The sequence below is a fragment of the Halictus rubicundus genome, chromosome 10, assembly GCF_050948215.1.
Source record: "Halictus rubicundus isolate RS-2024b chromosome 10, iyHalRubi1_principal, whole genome shotgun sequence".
Lineage (NCBI taxonomy): Eukaryota > Metazoa > Arthropoda > Insecta > Hymenoptera > Halictidae > Halictus > Halictus rubicundus.
The window spans coordinates 459,730-477,938 of record NC_135158.1 but is presented as its reverse complement, the minus strand read 5'-3'; the positions used below and the strand labels follow the sequence as shown (position 1 = coordinate 477,938).

General features: G+C 36.8%; 2 protein-coding genes across 2 annotated transcripts in view; one reads left to right on the top strand and one right to left on the bottom strand.

Moving 5' to 3' along the window:
• LOC143358230 (uncharacterized) overlaps positions 1 to 18,209 on the bottom strand; it is a 357,298-nt gene that overhangs the window by 71,068 nt on the left and 268,021 nt on the right. The window lies entirely within an intron of this gene.
• The window catches only part of LOC143358217 (uncharacterized), a 241,892-nt gene that overhangs the window by 199,656 nt on the left and 24,027 nt on the right, over positions 1 to 18,209 (top strand). Inside the window, exon 3 of the mRNA XM_076795183.1 lies at positions 11,932 to 12,252. Coding sequence (XP_076651298.1) covers positions 11,940 to 12,252 — 313 coding nt within the window. The 5' untranslated portion in view covers positions 11,932 to 11,939. The remainder of the gene's footprint in view (positions 1 to 11,931; positions 12,253 to 18,209) is intronic.

Below are 18,209 nucleotides of genomic sequence, written 5' to 3'. Positions count from 1 at the left end.
AGAATAATGCCACAAATATATGGGTGAAAGTCTCATAAAAAAATAATTAATAATGAAGAAGTTAAATTTTTCATTTAAAGGCCTGCGCTCACGCGGGCTTTGATCTGTGCCGGCGGCCGCGACTCTCCGCGGCTCTTTCCTTCCCATACGCTGTCCTTCTCTGTGTTTGAAACTTTTATCGCTTGTTACACAAGTAAATATCATCGGAATTATATCATATTTGGTTTCATTTTAATCAGAAAAATGCCACGAATATGTTGGTAAAAGTTTCATTAAAAAATAACGAAAAATAAAGAAGATTTGTAATTGGACTAGTAGTGGTCTTTTGGTCTCACACCTATATAGCCGACAATGTGTGGCACACTCCTCGGCGACGACGGCTCTCGAGCTTCGCTGTCCGCTTCTCCGTGCAACATTATATCGGAGACGGATATTCCTTCCGTTTGAACGTCATTCGCGTTTGTATGTCATAGGTTTCTTATGACTTTCAACCGATATGACTCTTAGGTTTCCAGCGTTCCCTTTGTATTTCAAATGGGACGCTCGGCGAGAACCACCGATTTCGTATGAGTGTCAGTAAAAAGAACGGCGGAACTGACACACAACGAGATTTCACTGTATTCACTAAGTGGGTACAAAGAGTTCTAGTGAATGAGATAAATACTTAATATTTATAATATTACAAACAATTTGTCGTTTCAGTTTGTAGTTTCGATTCTTAATGTTCTAGCACGGCATGGAAACAAGGGATAATCTGTCTCCTTTACACTTTTGTGGGCACGTATCATAACATAGGATTATCTTACTACAGCAACCGTCCATTAAGTGTCATTAGATAACTGTCACTTTGGAACGCCTCTCGTTCATACGTATTTCCCACACACGCGTATGTTCTTATTCTGTTACCTAGTACATATTATGTCTTGTTTGGTCACAGCGACACTGACACAACGAGAAAAGCGTGTGTGTCATTGGCCGTTTGATAACTGTTATGTACCCCTAATGTGAACAGTTATTAAACGGCTATTACATGAAATAATACTAAAGAAAAAATTACAGAGTCCAGAAGTATATCCTTTCGCTGACGGATAAATGCTATGAGACACAAGCTCCAATAGTAATATCTATTAAAACAGCATCGGCTTACACTCAGGATACAGAGACTAAACTTATCTTCAAGTACTGCTGTCTTGTAAACAGAATCGCCACAACCTAACAGTTCTCGAAACTATCGTCTTCAAAAGTGCTTTTAAACTTGTAAGATTTTGTGTACTAACAAGGAAAGCCGGGTGACCGATACACGTCGATTTTCATGAAACCTTGTACAAGTGACTGCTAGACCTACCTAACAATTTAGCCGTATTTCGTTTGTGCCAGTTTTTTACTTTATGGGAGAAATCAATCCTATCCTTTTAGGTAAGTGTCTATAAATCGCAAACGACACAAGATATCAAAAAGTGGTTGCAATAAAAGTTTTAACATTTCTCTGGGCCCATAAAGCTGTGCGAACATTCTTTTGAAAAAGGCATTTTCAAAATTTTTATTTTCAAAAATGTGATTTTTCAAAAAATCTATCTGACAGATTTATGGGCCCAAAGATACGATATAACTTTTACTTCAACCGTTTTTTGATATGTTTTGTCGTTTGCGATTTATAGGCAGTGATTTAAAAGGATAGAAGGGTTGATTTCTCCCTTAAAGTAGAAAAAGGACACAATAAAAATACGGCTAACTTATTAGGTAGGTGTAATGAACGCTTGTGCAAGGTCACGCCCAAATCGGCGTGTATCGGTCACCGGGTGTTCTCTTGTAAGATTAATTTAATAAAATTATTATTTTATAAAATAGTAAACACTGGAATCTAATGACTGTGTGGCGGCGACAAGCTGGCGCCACGTCTCCGCCATGTGTTTAGTTTTAAGAAAGTATGTTTGTACGAATGAATATCGGGTTGCGTGCTGCGCGATAGCGTCGAGTGGATGTTTAGATGACTGGGTCGAGTGTCGCGTAGGGTGAGTGTGTTTAGTTTAGTTAAGAGTGAATGCAGACCGTGAGAATGAAGAAAGAGGGATTGTCGTGAGGATGCGTTAGCGAGCGATTGGTTAGTTCGTAAGTTTAGTTCTGTAAGAGAATTCGTCGAGAGTGGACACGCGGGTGTATCGTCCCTCTCACAATAAAAGTCTAGTCGAACCACGAGCTGTACATGCTGATTACCCGTAACCGTTGCCGACTATAGTCACCCTTCATCCACAACTGTATGATAACTACACGTATAATAAATAGACAGCGCATTTTAAGCATTTATGGTGAAAATGGGTAGGTGTGCAATTTTTAAAAGTATGAAGATTGAAACAACTTAAGAGTATGAATGTATTCTTTCCGGTTTTTTGAAGTTATTAAAGAAGGAAGAAATTTCTGCTTGGTACTAGTTCCATGCAATTGATGTAGACAATTTTTATTATTGTAGCATAAATACACAGTTTCCAATTCATTTTACTAGGATCCTTTTGAACGGAAGCACGCGCGTTACAATATTATGGTTAAACGTAGTCCCACGAGGACGAAACTAGTCAACTTCTCAATAGGCGCACCATGAAAAATTGTTTACAACTGTAAAAATATTAATTCTTCGACTCGTGTACCTACAATTGAAATCTTTCGTTTCCATTTGATGAATGCAGTGTTTACTCGATAATTGTCCAAAACACGGGTTTGGCCAGGGACAATTATCGGTTAGAAGATACTATTTTTTGGATCCACTGCCGAACGTAGAAAAGGACAGCGAAGCTCGAGAGGCCTCGGTCGTCGAGGAGTGTAAACATAATACGGATCGGCTGTATCGGTGTGAGATCACACAACTAATCCAATAACAAAACTTCTTTATTTTTCATTATTTTTTTATGGGACTTTCACCAACATATTGGTGGCATTTTTATAAAGAAAATAATACCAAATACGGTATAATTCTTATCATAATTACAATAACACGTAAATAGCCACGAATATGTTGATGAAAGTCACATTAAAAATATAATGAAAAATAAAGAAGTTTTTTTAATGGATTAGTAGTGGTCCCCTGGTCCAACACCGATATTCCCGACGCGTATTACACTCCTCGACGACCGAGGACTCTCGAGCTTTGTGACCCCTCGCGGGGTATACCCCGCGGTAGTGGGATTAGTTCTGGGACTATCTAAGGACTATCTAGGAATATATAATAGATACTGTACTATCCCCCTCTAAAAATTCTAAACCCTTTCTCTTGTCACCAATTATGATATAAATCTGAATTGCGTGACGTCCAAGACAATAATCTTCCCAGCTGTAGATGAAAAATGATTAGGTTTTCGAAAAGAACGCACAACCAACATATATATTAGTAAACGACGCCGTGAAAGAAACATATGCGATGCTTTACAGGATATCTGTTAATCGGCGGCGATCGCGTTGGTTTGGTTAAAAGAGTTGCTTCCTGAACGGCGATTTCGTTGATAAAATCAGGCAACTTTCACTGCAAAACGGTTAATTTACGAGCAAAACCGGAGCGCAACGTTCTCCGGCGTTATGTGGTTGTGGCACGGTGCGGCGAGGAGAATGGCGCGGCCCGACGAAGAACGTGCAAGAAGGCGAAGCGAACTGCAAGCCGAAGAAGACAAGGAGAGGCCGGCATTCGCTTTCTTCTCGCTCATCGAGCTAATTGACCGCATCGAAAGATGAACGTCATGAGCGTTCCAGCGACGGAGGACGATCCTCCGTTGGTGCTTGGTGCGTGTGGTACTAAACCGAGCAAATGTTTAGCAGTGTGAAACGGAAACGAGCGAAGAGAAGAACGGAAGAGAATAAGAGTTACCAGTATGCGTGGGATGGCGGCAGAAGTGGTGCATTCACACCAAGAACCACATTTAGTCTTCTCTTTTCTTCCTCACGGTCCTTTCGCAAGTTCAATGCGGGCGGGAATCAAATATTAAATGATTTAATCAGGGCTCGAAATAAACAGGTACGTTTTTAAACAATTCTGTTCGGACTTGTACGTTTCGCTCGACAAAACATCTGTTCCTGTGGAATTTTCACGAAAAGTATTGTTACTTCTTGGGAACTTCAAAAAAAAAAAGAAACAAATTTTTTTGAAAACGTTTATTGAAAAGATCCCTATGAAATAAATAAAACACAGACTTATTATTGTATGCTAGATTTATGTAACAATATTATGTAATATTATTTACAAAATTAAGGAAACGTTATGGAAAATCAAACATAATTATTATAGTTTTATTCGAAATATTGAATTTAAAAAATGAATTTAATGTCACAAGCAAAACAATTTCTATAATCATTCAGTGTAAACTTCAGTGTTGTGAACTTTGTGCGGAAGACTAGTGATCCTTGATCACCATATTGAAGGTTTTACAGGTGTCGATATCAACAATAGCCCACAACAATGGCGGTGAGAACGAGCGAAAAAAACGGTGGCCAAGAACAAGCGGCGAGGCCGCGGCCCGTGAAACGTCCCGTGTAACAGTGCGATTACACCGATCTTGGGATATTATTTTCGAACGGCGCGGTAGCGCAGCCACGTGGAGAGCAATTAACTTCTTTCTCGCAGCCGACTACGAAGGTCGCTCGCTATTATTTATTTTCCCTCGCCCAAGGTTCTCCAGTTGTTCGGGTGACGCGCTACACAGTGGCTGAAACCTGGAACTCTATGCACTAGGAACGGAATGAGTTCGGTACACACCATGATTATAATTTCTTGTGTCACGAGTTAAAGTAGGCGAGAAGAACCAAGCGGCACCGTCGTGTAAAAATAAATAATCTCGAAGATCAACGCAAATATCCTGCGGCGTTAGCGGATACTTCGTGGATAATATGCAGAAAGGGCCTAGCCGATTAAGATGGTCAAAACTGCCCTTAGAGGTTTTTCAATGATTAATGAACCATTCGAAAGCTGACCCAGAAAAACCCCTCTGAGCAAAATTTCAACCCCCTATCTTGCCCGTGAGGGTAGTTACAGGGTAAATTAGATTTCGCGCTTTTCCGCGCATTTCCCACACTCTGATGCTTCCTAAAATTCTGAAAAAAATGTGGCATACTTTGGATCCTAAGACAGATTTTTGAGAATTTTTTCAGATTTTTTTCTTGCAAACTGTGGTCGCAAAAAATGAAAAACCTCAAAAAAATCGGAAAAATGTACATTTCTCAAAAATATGAAAACATGCTATTTTGCTGTTTAGTGCCCCGATAAATTACCATAACAGGCAGTGTCCTCAATTTTTTTTAGATTTTTTCTTGTGGGCACTTTTTGTCCAGACATGAAAAACCGAATTTTTTCGCCGTTTCTGCTATTAGGAGGAAAGTTACACTTGTTGGTTTTATCGCAGGTATATATTAAGTCATTTTAAACATTATTACATTGAAACAAGTAAGTGTTTGACCTAAGAAATGTTTTAAGAGAAATAATGAATTGTATTTTGTGCGATATATACCAGAATGTTCGGAACGTTTACAACATCGCCGGTTGGCACAGCGGTTAGGGCGTCGGACTACGGAGCGGATACGCTGGTGTTCGAATCCCGTTGGTGGGAAAGTTTTTTTTCCATACGTCATCTTTATTTTTTCAATTTCTTATATGGTTTATTCATGTGATTTTAACAATATTTTTTTAATGTTTTAAAAATATTGAGGTAACATTTTTAACTAAAATACATACAAAAATAGTTTTGCAGTATCTATTATTTCCTCGATTCTCTAATTGTATATGTTCATCATTGCGGTCCTGTTTAACATTGTTAATATTAAAATTCATTAATCTAGTTTCTAAGCCTTGCGTCTTCAGAAATTAGGGAGGAAATAAGACGAACTCTGAATAAATAACACGCAGCAAAGTATTGGTTTTTGTCAAATTGAGAGAAAAGGGCTACATACTACCACTATTTTGAAAGTGAGGTATCAGGTACAAATAAGCCTAAGCCATTCCTCTTTATTGTAAGGTACATGAGGAAGTAATTCCCGTTTATAGTTACTTGAATGAAAGACTTGTTCTGTGGACATTTATGATACGGATCAGGAAGTTCATTATTTTCGGTGGGATGCAGAGGCAATTCATAGTATACTAGGTCAAAAGTACCAGCTTCTACACAAACAAGTAGACAACAAAACCTTTCCAAAAATTGGGAACAATTGGAACTGCAAAAAGACTCCATTTCAAACAGTATCCTCGGTAGATACTCTTGATTTTCCGGAAATGACAGAAGTAGATTTAAAAATTCTTTTCACGGAATCTTACCAATTTTCACAAGCAATTTCATATCAGGCAGAAATCATGGACGAACACAATAATATAAATATTAATTTATTGCCTAATCCAAGAAAATAATATCATTAAATTCGAAGTAAAATCGGAGTGATATAAATAAAAGTTAATTAAAAATGTTACCTCAATATTTTTAAAACATTAAAAAAATATTGTTAAAATCACATGAACAAACCATATAAGAAATTGAAAAAATAAAGATGACGTATGGAAAAAAAACTTTCCCACCGACGGCATTCGAACACCAGCGTATCCGCTCCGTAGTCCGACGCCCTAACCGCTGTGCCAACCGGCGATGTTGTAAACGTTCCGAACATTCTGGTATATATCGCACAAAATACAATCCATTATTTCTCTTAAAACATTTCTTAGGTCAAACACTTACTTGTTTCGATGTAATAATGTTTAAAATGACTTAATATATACCTGCGATAAAACCAACAAGTGTAACTTTCCTCCTAATAGCAGAAACGGCGAAAAAATTCGGTTTTTCATGTCTGGACAAAAAGTGCCCACAAGAAAAAATCTAAAAAAAATTGAGGACACTGCCTGTTATGGTACTTTATCGGGGCACTAAACAGCAAAATAGCATGTTTTCATATTTTTGAGAAATGTACATTTTTCCGATTTTTTTGAGGTTTTTCATTTTTTGCGACCACAGTTTGCAAGAAAAAAATCTGAAAAAATTCTCAAAAATCTGTCTTAGGATCCAAAATATGCCACATTTTTTTCAGAATTTTAGGAAGCATCAGAGTGTGGGAAATGCGCGGAAAAGCGCGAAATCTAATTTACCCTGTAACTACCCTCACGGGCAAGATAGGGGGTTGAAATTTTGCTCAGAGGGGTTTTTCTGGGTCAGCTTTCGAATGGTTCATTAATCATTGAAAAACCTCTAAGGGCAGTTTTGACCATCTTAATCGGCTAGGCCCTTTGTTCACTTTCCCTGAACAATCAGGAAATGGTATTGCGTATTTCATTATTCACAGTTTCTCAAATACAGTGTATACTCGATAATTGTCCAAAGCATGGGTCTAGCCAGGGACAATTATCGGCTAGAAGATATTATTCTTTGATCCACTGCTGAACGTAGAAAAGGACGGCGAAGTTCTAGAGGCCTCTCACGGGGTATGCTTCGCGCGGTAGTGGGGATAGTTCTGGGACAATTTTAAGCTAGATATTTGGGACATTTATGGAGTAGAAACTATGCATTGATTACTATTAACAATTTCAAATTTTCATTTGTTCCTCTATACGCAAAATTTCCAAAGTTCTATGACTTTCCACTTGTTTATACTAAGGAGACTGCAATCACCTTTTTTGTACTAATTTTTATGTACCAATCGGTTAGGGCGATGAGCGTTAAATTATTTCTCGAAAGGTCATAGCATTGGGCTAGTAAAAACAGTTTACTAACATCTATATGTGTACTATAATATATAGTTAAGATAATAACCCTAGCGGTGAATAATCGAGAATTTCTTCTCCTTGCGTCTCTTATTTTTCCTAGTTGCAGCTTGCAATTTGTGGCGAATGCACTTAGTCGTTTTTATCTCAAAAGAGTTTTTACCGGTAAAATGCTTTTAATGCCAGAACGTACTAGAATTCCAACTGTTCAGTGCTATTCTGTAGACTTCCGATAAAACAGTAGTTTCAATTTTTACCTGCGATTCTCTCCTTTAATAACCGTTTTTAATGACTGTGAAAGGATTGGACAAAGAGATTGTTCAATTTCACTTGTCTCTTTGTCTTTTCGTCATTTACTAATGTTTTTAATATCGATTAAAATTGAAATCTGTGATCATTCGATAATCTTAATGTCTTCTGGTGACTTACCGTCGCGTCGCCTGTATTTACAGAAAAAATTGAATACAGTCTGAATGTATAAAAATTATTATAATTTAAAAATTCCAATCAAACGCGTATTAAAACGAAATTTTTCTTGTATATTTTGTTCTGACTTTAACCACAGTTATTTTACACTAGCTCATAATTATACGTGATAAATATTTCTAATTTGAATAGTATTGATAGAGAATAATTTTTGCACATCTATGCACTTTTACAGAATTTTTATATATTATGAATAACTCGTTTATTATTCATGATAGAAAATGTGTTAGAGAAGAACGCGTTTAGGTTCGAAGCGACAAACAATTTGTGTCCAGATCACATTTTTCTAGTATCCAAGCTCATCAGTATTTCTTTAAATGGAACTGTTTGTTTTTGTTACAATAGCCAAAGTTAAAACGAATCCAACGATGTAATCTTCACAATTTGTATAGAATCTTAAGAAAAAAATAAACGAATATAGATATAATCAAGAAATAACTGCGATCAAAAATTGGGTAAAGAAAATTTATTTTGGCATTGTTCGTTTAACGTCTACAATAATGTATCGATATAATTGAATACTATTTTAAGCATTTGTCAAAATGTTCTTTGTCAATTTTAATGTCGTAGTTATTTTTTAATTACATTAATTTATATTTACATTTAATATTTAAGACTATATAAAAGCAATGATGTGTATTATGAGTGGTTGCATCCATCATAACTTTCACTACTACATGCCAATAATTTTGATTACCGTACGTGCAATCACATTTAAAAAAGCATTGATGATCTTGAAAGTTTCGAGAAATATGAGTAATTACTTACATTAGCGATTTTAACTAAAATAATAATAAACTATACATTTTTAGCGGTTTACCCTCTAATTTAGATACCCTCTCTCTGCCAGTACCGGCGTATGCACGACAGAGACGAAACGCGTCACGTGACCAGGCCGCGACAGAAGCGTAGGGGGTAGTGCGGTAGAAGGGGAAATTAGAGTGGGGGAACAAGTCTTGATTTGGATCGCGTCTGCGTCTGCATGGTAACTAACCCGGACTGGTAGAGAGTGGGTAACTTTTGCCCCTCGATTCGTGCTCCCTCCCCTCATCTGGCGACACTGATAAGAAGTATCAATAAGTGACAACAGAAAACTGGTTACTAGACTGTGGATTGTATGGATTTATGGCAAAAATGGGCATGTACAATTTAAAGCAGTGGACATATTGAAGAGATTTAAGGACATCAGTGTATTATTTCATTCGTATATCATTAGTTTCAGCTTAATAAGATAATTAAAAGAAAGTATTTTGACAAAATAATATAAAATATTTGCTTGGGTTTATAAAATATCCACAGCACTGTAGAATCGAAGCGAAATCGAAAGATTCCAGATACCTACTCGTAAAGAAGTACGTCAGCATTGCCGCGAGTAAGACTCCGACTCTCCTTCAATTCTAACGTTTACGATAGTCTAATTAGAGTGGCGTGCAACGACGAAACATTAATGTTTCTGCGATCGCCGGTTGCGTGGCTCTATGTCGATCCGGCATTCGGGTCATTGCATTCGATACGACCTTCGAAGTTCATTGAATAGGTTCTTGCTCTTTACCTTTATGACGATGCTTGTATGGGTGCACACGTCAGGCTGGAGAAACGATTGGTGCGGAACAAACAAATGATCCAAGAAAAAGTTTCAGCTCCCCTCTGTGCCGTCATCCCGTTAAATGATCTCTTTCGTAAATCAGACAGCGTCACTTCTTATACTGATTCAGTGAAAAGACATTCGAACAATAATTCCGTGATCGAGTTTCAGGCGAACGAACATTGACCAAATCAAACTTGAAAATTATAAAATATACATTTAGTTATTACAGTGGAATTTCGTTTAGCCAAACTATTAATTACCTAGAATGTATTCTTAATTTTTCTATCAAAACAAAATTCGGTTACGAGGGAAATGTAAATGAATAGAAGTAAATGCTCGTTTGAGTCGTGGCATACCGTAGTGATGGGACTGATACCGTGTCAATACTATCGATACCATTCTATTCCATTTGATACCATTCTTTTCTATTCCTTTCCATTCTTTCTAAGTTTCGTATCGATATACATATATCAAAGTTTAAGATACTTCGATACCAATTCTTCTTGAATCGATTTGTGAAAGACATGCTGTAGAAACTGCAAAAACATTAAACGTGCATTATCCATATAAACATGCAACATGAACATGCCACATCACTATTACCACACTACGGATCAATCTTTGCAGACAAGCAGAGAGCAATAATTTTGAGCATGTGTTGTAATAACGCATTAATGACCACGTTATTTTCCTTAAGTATACTAGTTGAAGGTTTTTGGTCCGTGTGACCTAGCATGACCTTGGATGACCTTGTGCCGTGGTTAACGAACTCTTAACACAAGACCCAAGACTATAGGGCAACAAATAGCATTTAAAAAAAATTAAGTTAACATTGACATCACCTAGGCCCATCCATCTAGAACGCCAACATATACATCAGTAGATGTCCCTCTTCGAACAGAACATTTTCCATTTCGGAGAAAACCCAATCGGTCGCTTTATAAAAATCACCGTGTATACCATGCAGGAGAATATCAATTTTCTAATAAGGCAAATGAAAAGAAACGGAAGTTCGTGCTTCGACTTATTATGACCGAGGAACGGGAACACAATTAGCCCTCGGGAACCTTAACAGAAGGTCCTAAATACAGTTCGATTTTTGTCCCATTCCGATTCCACTAACGGTCTCGCGTTCGTCGTGCTTCGATTGCGGGTCAAATTCTGCGGTACGGAATGTGTATCAGGGGAAAAAAAGGTGCTCGAGAGATGCGCCTTGAAATTTAGCTCGGTTCTAAAAACCACGTCGGCCAGAAAAACGCCGAACGCAGATGCCCCCCCTTCCCCTCCCGTATTCGTTACCACGTAGCAGCCCAATCTGCGCTTCGATCCACAAGTTTCCAAGTACGGTTTACCGTTCAATCCTCCTGGACGGTTCACGCAGCCGATACCTCTTGGCTTTTTGCGGTTCGAAGGGGACAACGATGAACTCGACATAAATCACCGACCCAGGGAAGTTGCAACGATGAAATCCGATAGAATGCTAACGAATCTGTCACGCAACGTTTACAAAGCGCGATAAATTCGATGCGAAACAGTAATGGCAAAATAAAATCGAAAGATAAATAGAAAATTCTAATCAATCTAGCTAGTAAAAAGAACAATCTAGCAAGGGTGTATAGGATGTACTGAAAGTTGTGGTACAAGCGGTCAGATTCCACATGCAAAAATAAGTCGATGAAGAAGCATAACGTTTGAGACTACTGTACTTTTATTCGGTAAGATAAGCCTGTTGCTTATACAGTGTTTTCCCGATATTTGTCCATAACAGTGGTCTACCCAGGGACACATATCGGCTAGAAGATACTATTCTTTGATACACTGCCGAACGTAGAAAAGGACAACGAAGCTCGGGTGGCCTCGATCGCCGAGCAGTCTGAACACAATACGGGTCGGGTGCATCGGTGTGAGACCACTACTAATCCAATAATAAAACTTCTTTATTTTTCATTATTTTTTATGGGACTTTCACCAACATATTCGTGGTATTTTGCTAATGAAAATGATACCATATATGATATAATTCCCATGATATTTATTTGTATACCCCGCGGCAGTGGGGATAGTTCTGGGACTTGGTCTAGTAACTATTGATAGTTCTGTATAGCGAGAAAAGACTGTATTTTGTAAATTGATTTGATTGCAGGCGGAGCAATGTTTAAACGGCTATCGAAATCGAGGCGCCATAGCGCCGACGACGTTGCTCTCTCGTTGTCGAGCCCGTCGACCCTGGACGAGCCGCCGGGGACGTCGACGTCGCGGGACAACTGTCAAAGCATCAGCCCGGCTGCCCTGCTAAGGGTTTCGAGGACGAAATACACCAGGAGAAGCTGCGGCGACGCGAGCGCGATGCAAGCGTTGCTCGCCGCCAAGCCTGAACAGGAGCAAGACGTCGCCGAGGCCGATTACCAAATGGTCACCGCTGTTCCTGCCTTCATCGTCGAACACGAGCCCGAAAAACACCGAGGTAATTTGCGATCGAATCTATCGCTGCCAATTAACCAGTCGGTGATCGATTAATTCGCGGGCAAAACTGTCGCTTCGAACAGGACTCGTCTCTCTACCTCTCTCGTTGCCGAACACTCGAGATTCAGGAACGGAGATAATCGTCCTTGATTGAACACAAGTTCGGTTGCATCTTCAGCTTGTTTCAAGTACGAACAATCAATTATTTTCACACGCGAAATTCTGCTGTTTTTAGTTAGTTATAGGTACGACATTATCATGTCTGAAAGACCGGAAACGAATCCAATGACAATAATATTACTGTCTAAAGAATAATAAAGAAAATTAATAAGGCAAATGTCATAATTTTTTTATCAGATACACGATACCAGAGGTTGATTGCCAAATGCACAAAGGATAGTAGTGTAATTTATTGTTCCCAAGAAAATCAAATCTCTATAACTAAGAAGACCAATAAACGTCGTAGAATTCCTCAGTTCATTTAACGTCTACTTCTCAACTCTTTTACGTCCACTTCTTTAGTATTAAAAGTTGTTCAAACTTATTAAGCACGGTCCACAATTTCAATTGTCACGATGTAATCGCCGGTCTCTAGGAAGTTTCTTCGAAACAGGTACAGTTAGGCGGTATTCGTTTTTTCCTGGAGGTGTAACGTTCCGTGATTTCATGAAACCGACTTACGATCAGCAATTCACCTCGGCCAGAACTTCGTCTCAGAAGGCATCTCGCAGGCACCAACCGTATTATCTTTGACTTATCTCGCATGGTGTTCCACGTGTCGAAAAAACGGAACACTTGCGGTGCATACAGGAATGGTTGAAGGTGTTCCTTGCCGGTGTATCGTGATGTAACGATTACGCAATTTATAAATTATTATGGCATAACCGCAGCTTGCACGGAATGCGGGACCTTTGCACAGATACCATGAGCGTGGCCCTGCTTTGAACGACAGCCATAATTTTTTTCTGTTGCTGAATGGGCAATGAATTTGTGCACTAACGTGCAAAACACTCTCTAATGAAACTTGGTACTATATTATACAGGGTGGTCCAGTACATATCTGCACTTCATCGACCGAAGATTTTCAGTATAAAGAAGAGTACAATACGCCAGTGACAAGTTATTTTGAAAGAGTTTCGTAGATTTCAAGGTCACCTTCCTTTTTTTAAAATAAAAACACACATTTTCTTCGTGTTGAAGTTCAAGGTCAATTGAAGGTACTTTGTTATAGGTCGTTAAATTCGTCTATTTAAAGACTGTAACATAGTAACACAAAAATATACGGTGCCATTTGAAAAATTCGAAATCATCTCGATGTCTGAGAAAATATAAGGCCTTGAATAATCGAATTGTGCTTTTCTAATGAGCCCCCTCGGATACAATAAATTTCATTTCAAACATTTTTTGACAAAGTCAATAAACAGTGAGGTGACCTAGAAATCTCCGAACTCTTTCACCAACAAAAACGAAGACCTTTACTGCCATAGTGTAGTCCCCTTTACACTGGAAAACTTCGGTTGATAAAGTTTCTCCATATTTTCAAAAACAACGGAGACAAAATCTGTTTGTTCTCGAAAGATTTACTACGAGCACAAACACAAAATTATCTAAATGTATAGCTTCTAGCGTAAAACATTATTTTTATTTCATACTTATACACATTCTAGATTTAAAAGCAGTGTTCCTTTTTTTCTAAAACATCTTTTTTCTGAAACCTAAATACATGTTCATCTTTTTTCATTTGGTATTGTTAGAGTTGAACCGAATAAAGCTATAGAAATTCTAGCGATGAGAAGGTAACTCTTGTACAGAAAGGTTCACTTGAGCCTGGTTCCAAAGGGCAATCTCATTATAAGCATTAAAAACTAAGAATGAAAGGAATCCGGAGTCACGTCATCATTAATTAATTCCGTAGGAACTGCTCATCCGTAACATTGTACGATCATGTCATCAGCACCGCGTTTTGTCTCGCGTGCGAAGAAAATGTTAATCAGTTTTTCATTACCGTATTTATAAAATCATTCACATCGATAAATCTCTTTCCGCTTGCAAAGTATAAAATAGATTATCAATCATGATGATGATGATGATGATGATGATGATGATGATGATGATGATGATGATGATGATGATGATGATGATGATGACGACGATGATAATGTCTTACACATTTCATTCGATGTGCTGTGTGCTTTGAATATAAAAAGCATTTAAAATTATGATTCGATTAAGGAAAACGAAAAGAGAAGAAAATTCAGAAAATCGTAAAAATACGAATCGGACTGGATATTTGTATGTATACTACTAAAAGCTTGCCACCTACGAATTTATTTGTTCCCAAGACGAAAAAATTAATAGCCGCTCCGAGGTATGTCCGATTTGCTGAGATGTCGCGCCTAATTCATTCTTTTCGTCGGGTGGTGTCATTACTAAATGGTTTACTTCTCATGTTCGCAGGATTATTCTTTCTAGCACAGTGTAACGAAAGATGGAACACTTCTTTCTTTTTTACCATTCTTGAGGAATAGTATGGTCGTGGATGGGAGTAGAAAATTAACGGCACCAGTATATTTAGAGCAGTGATGACCAGTAGTGTCTATGTCCACTTCATTAAAACTTAAGAATTCTAACTTAACAAATACGGAACCCGACACCACTTAATACTAATAGAAATAAAAAACGAGAGACTAGAATTACACGAGAAAATAAAAAGAGAAGGCTAGAGAAGCGCTAAAGTCTTTTTCGATAGTAAGGAGCACCGTTTAACCGCTCAAGCAAAGCTGGACTTTGAACATCAACTGACTTTTCGGGAATCCGTTGTGTCCGAAAAGTCAGAACGGTGAGGGGAGAGGTGACGAGAAGCCTCGATGGTAACGAGTAAGTTGTTATGGTTTTGGCAACCTCGTCTCCTCTCTTTCCCGTGGCCTATACCCACTCACGTGCCGTCGCTTGGCCCGCGTGATCCGCAACAACCATAAACTCCAGTTCCTCCTTAAACAAACATTTGGACTTTTTAGTATGAAATGACATGCCTAAAAATATCTTTATAAATTTTTGCGGAATTTTAGAAAGCTTCTTTTGATACTTCCTAGTCTGAATGTATATGATACCACTCAAGGGTTAATATTAATAAAAAAGAAGAATTAATAAGTACAAATACAAAATAACCTGTACGGTCAATTAGCGACTTAATAATATGAATTGGAAATTATTGCAGATTGAAAATAATACATTCCACCTACAAAACTACCGTTTCATTAACTGTAAATAAATCTACACTCAAAATAAAAATATTTTTCATTCGTTTGTGTGTATGCTCGTGTCTTTGCAAATAAATTAGTAATGTCTCAATAAGATAAAAATAAATAAAATAAACTTCTCAGTAATTTCTTCTTCTAATTTGATTTGTCTTCTTTTAAAGAGAAATTAAAGTGCATAAAATGTACTTTTTTAATTTTTCACGACTTTAAATTACATGACTTTTAAAAAATTGTTACATATTATACATATTGTGACAATTGAGATTAAAAGAAAAGTATCATTCGCTTTGTTGAATATTCCCATTCCTCTGTCCATTTTGTAGATCAATTTTGAGAATATTTTCTTAATGAGCAATCAAACATATTTTTATAAAATTGTACAAACTTATTTTTCTAAATTTAATTTTCATTCATGAATTTTGATACATTGTTATCATCGAGACTGCAGTAATTCTTTAACAAGAAAATCTATTCTTTTTGGAGACATGCACAATAACTGTCGTCAAAGTAATATGAATATGTAAACTTGATAAAATTTTTTATTTGTATCCGTGTGATTAGCTCTTAAACTAGAGAAAACAGAAACTATAATTTTGCTCAAAGTGATAATCAAACAGTGAAAAAATATCGTCATTTTATTAGTATATCGACTGCTCTAAAAATCATAAATATTAATATATTCTTAGACTTTGAAAACATAGAAATTAACAACTACACACGTAGTGTTCCTTCTCGAGAAATTTAAATCCAGGAAAATTCTTATGAATCTCGTTTATTTTATAACATATTTTCAATCGCGTACGTATAAGCATATCTACAGGCAGCATATCAATGCCTACGTATGCATGTTTGCAATGTGAAAATTTATAATAATTGTTGCGAATGCATGTCGATGTGAGGTAATGCACACCCAAAAGGACACCCAATCTTCTGCAACTTTTGGATGTTCTGTATACGATAAAGCCAACATCCACACAAAATGAAAGAAATTTTTCTACGGCTATAGATTTTGTTACAGAAAAAAAAAAGAAGTAGAGTAGATTGTCTGATTCTACATTAGACGCATTATTCTTCTTAAGAAGTCATTTCAAAACAAAAGCGTAATGTTTCACTTTATAAAAGTTTGGTTTTAAATAAATTTATTTATCGGTTATATTTAGCGTCTATTTTTTCCTTGTTTTTAAAGTTATGTACATATTGAACAGGAATAAACACTGAGTTAAAGTTTTTTGCCCTTTCGATAAAGATTATTAACCATATTCCAAATATTATAAGTTTCCCAATATTTCTTTTAATTTATTAAAAATTCTCGAGATTTCTCGAGAAAATTTGAGAAATATAGTCTTATTTCTCATTTCTCGAGAAATGAAATGTTGAGAAATCAGGAACACTACATATACACACTTTTTAAGTAAAGTCCGTTTTGAAATAAAAATAAAATTAAGAAGGATAAAAGATATATCAAAGCCAGGTAAATTCAGTATATTATGCATGCTTTATATTCCCATATAATTGTCATCGAAGTTCATTCCTAAAGAATTCTTGCATCTGCGATTTGAATGATTTGATAGCGCTGCATTTAAATTCTTCGTTATTTTCGAAACCATGCAGTGCAAGTCACTGTGTGAAATCAAGGGAAAGGTGATAATCTCTGGGTGTGGGATTAGCGCTGTAGGGTGGGTGGTTAATAATTACGCAGCAAAATTACTGCAGCTCTTCAACTGTTACCAGATGGCTTAAACCACAGGCGAAAGAATTTGTTAGAGATGGACTTAATCCTTTTCTGTATAATAACGACTCAAAGATTTCAAACAGAAAATACTAAATAATATTTCATTCAGTAAATATGAATTTTTCTTTTAAATCCAAATAAAATTGAATTCTTCTACTATCAATATTAAAGCAGTAAAGTAACTATAGACATACAGTAAGTATAGATTCTCTTTTTCTACCACAAAATTATTATAACCAAAGAAGTTCTAATTATTATAGCTGCGAAGAAAATAATACGGCTAGGTGTTAATCAGCTGGTGAAATAATACCAAATGGGAGAAAATAAGATATCTAATTCCCTTTAATGAAGACACCCTGAAATGAGAATATCTTTTTAAAATTCAACCAACGACGAGGTTTCTTAGACGTTATGTTATTTCCCACATTTACATTTGTGTCAAAACAGACGATACTTAAAGAATATAAATAGACCTTATACATATATATACAATATTACGCATGCTCTAACAATGCAAAGTTGATTTGTTGAACCGTTTATGAGATATCGTGCGTGTTATCTGCGGGAAGTGGTCTGCTTTGTCAGTGACTAATTACTATAATTTTAAGCTTGAAAATGTAGTATAGAAATTGATGAATGGTACTTAGATTGTTCAAAGGAATTTTGAAAATATAACAGGTCGACACACACGTGAAATACTTCCTTTAAACTTTCACAGACTAATAACTAATGCAATTCATGATAATTTTAACTTTTTTATGGTCTCCATCTAATTGTTACATGTATATTGCTTGTGTAAATCTATGGTAATCTATGGCGATCTATGGCGATCTATGGCGATCGCTTTGAACACCTGGTTTTATGTCGCACCTAATTTGATTCGTCTCTACAGCCGCTATCAAAAGTACCAAAACATGGCATTCTATCTTTAAAAAAACACAAAGGTGACGTTCATATCTCTAAAGC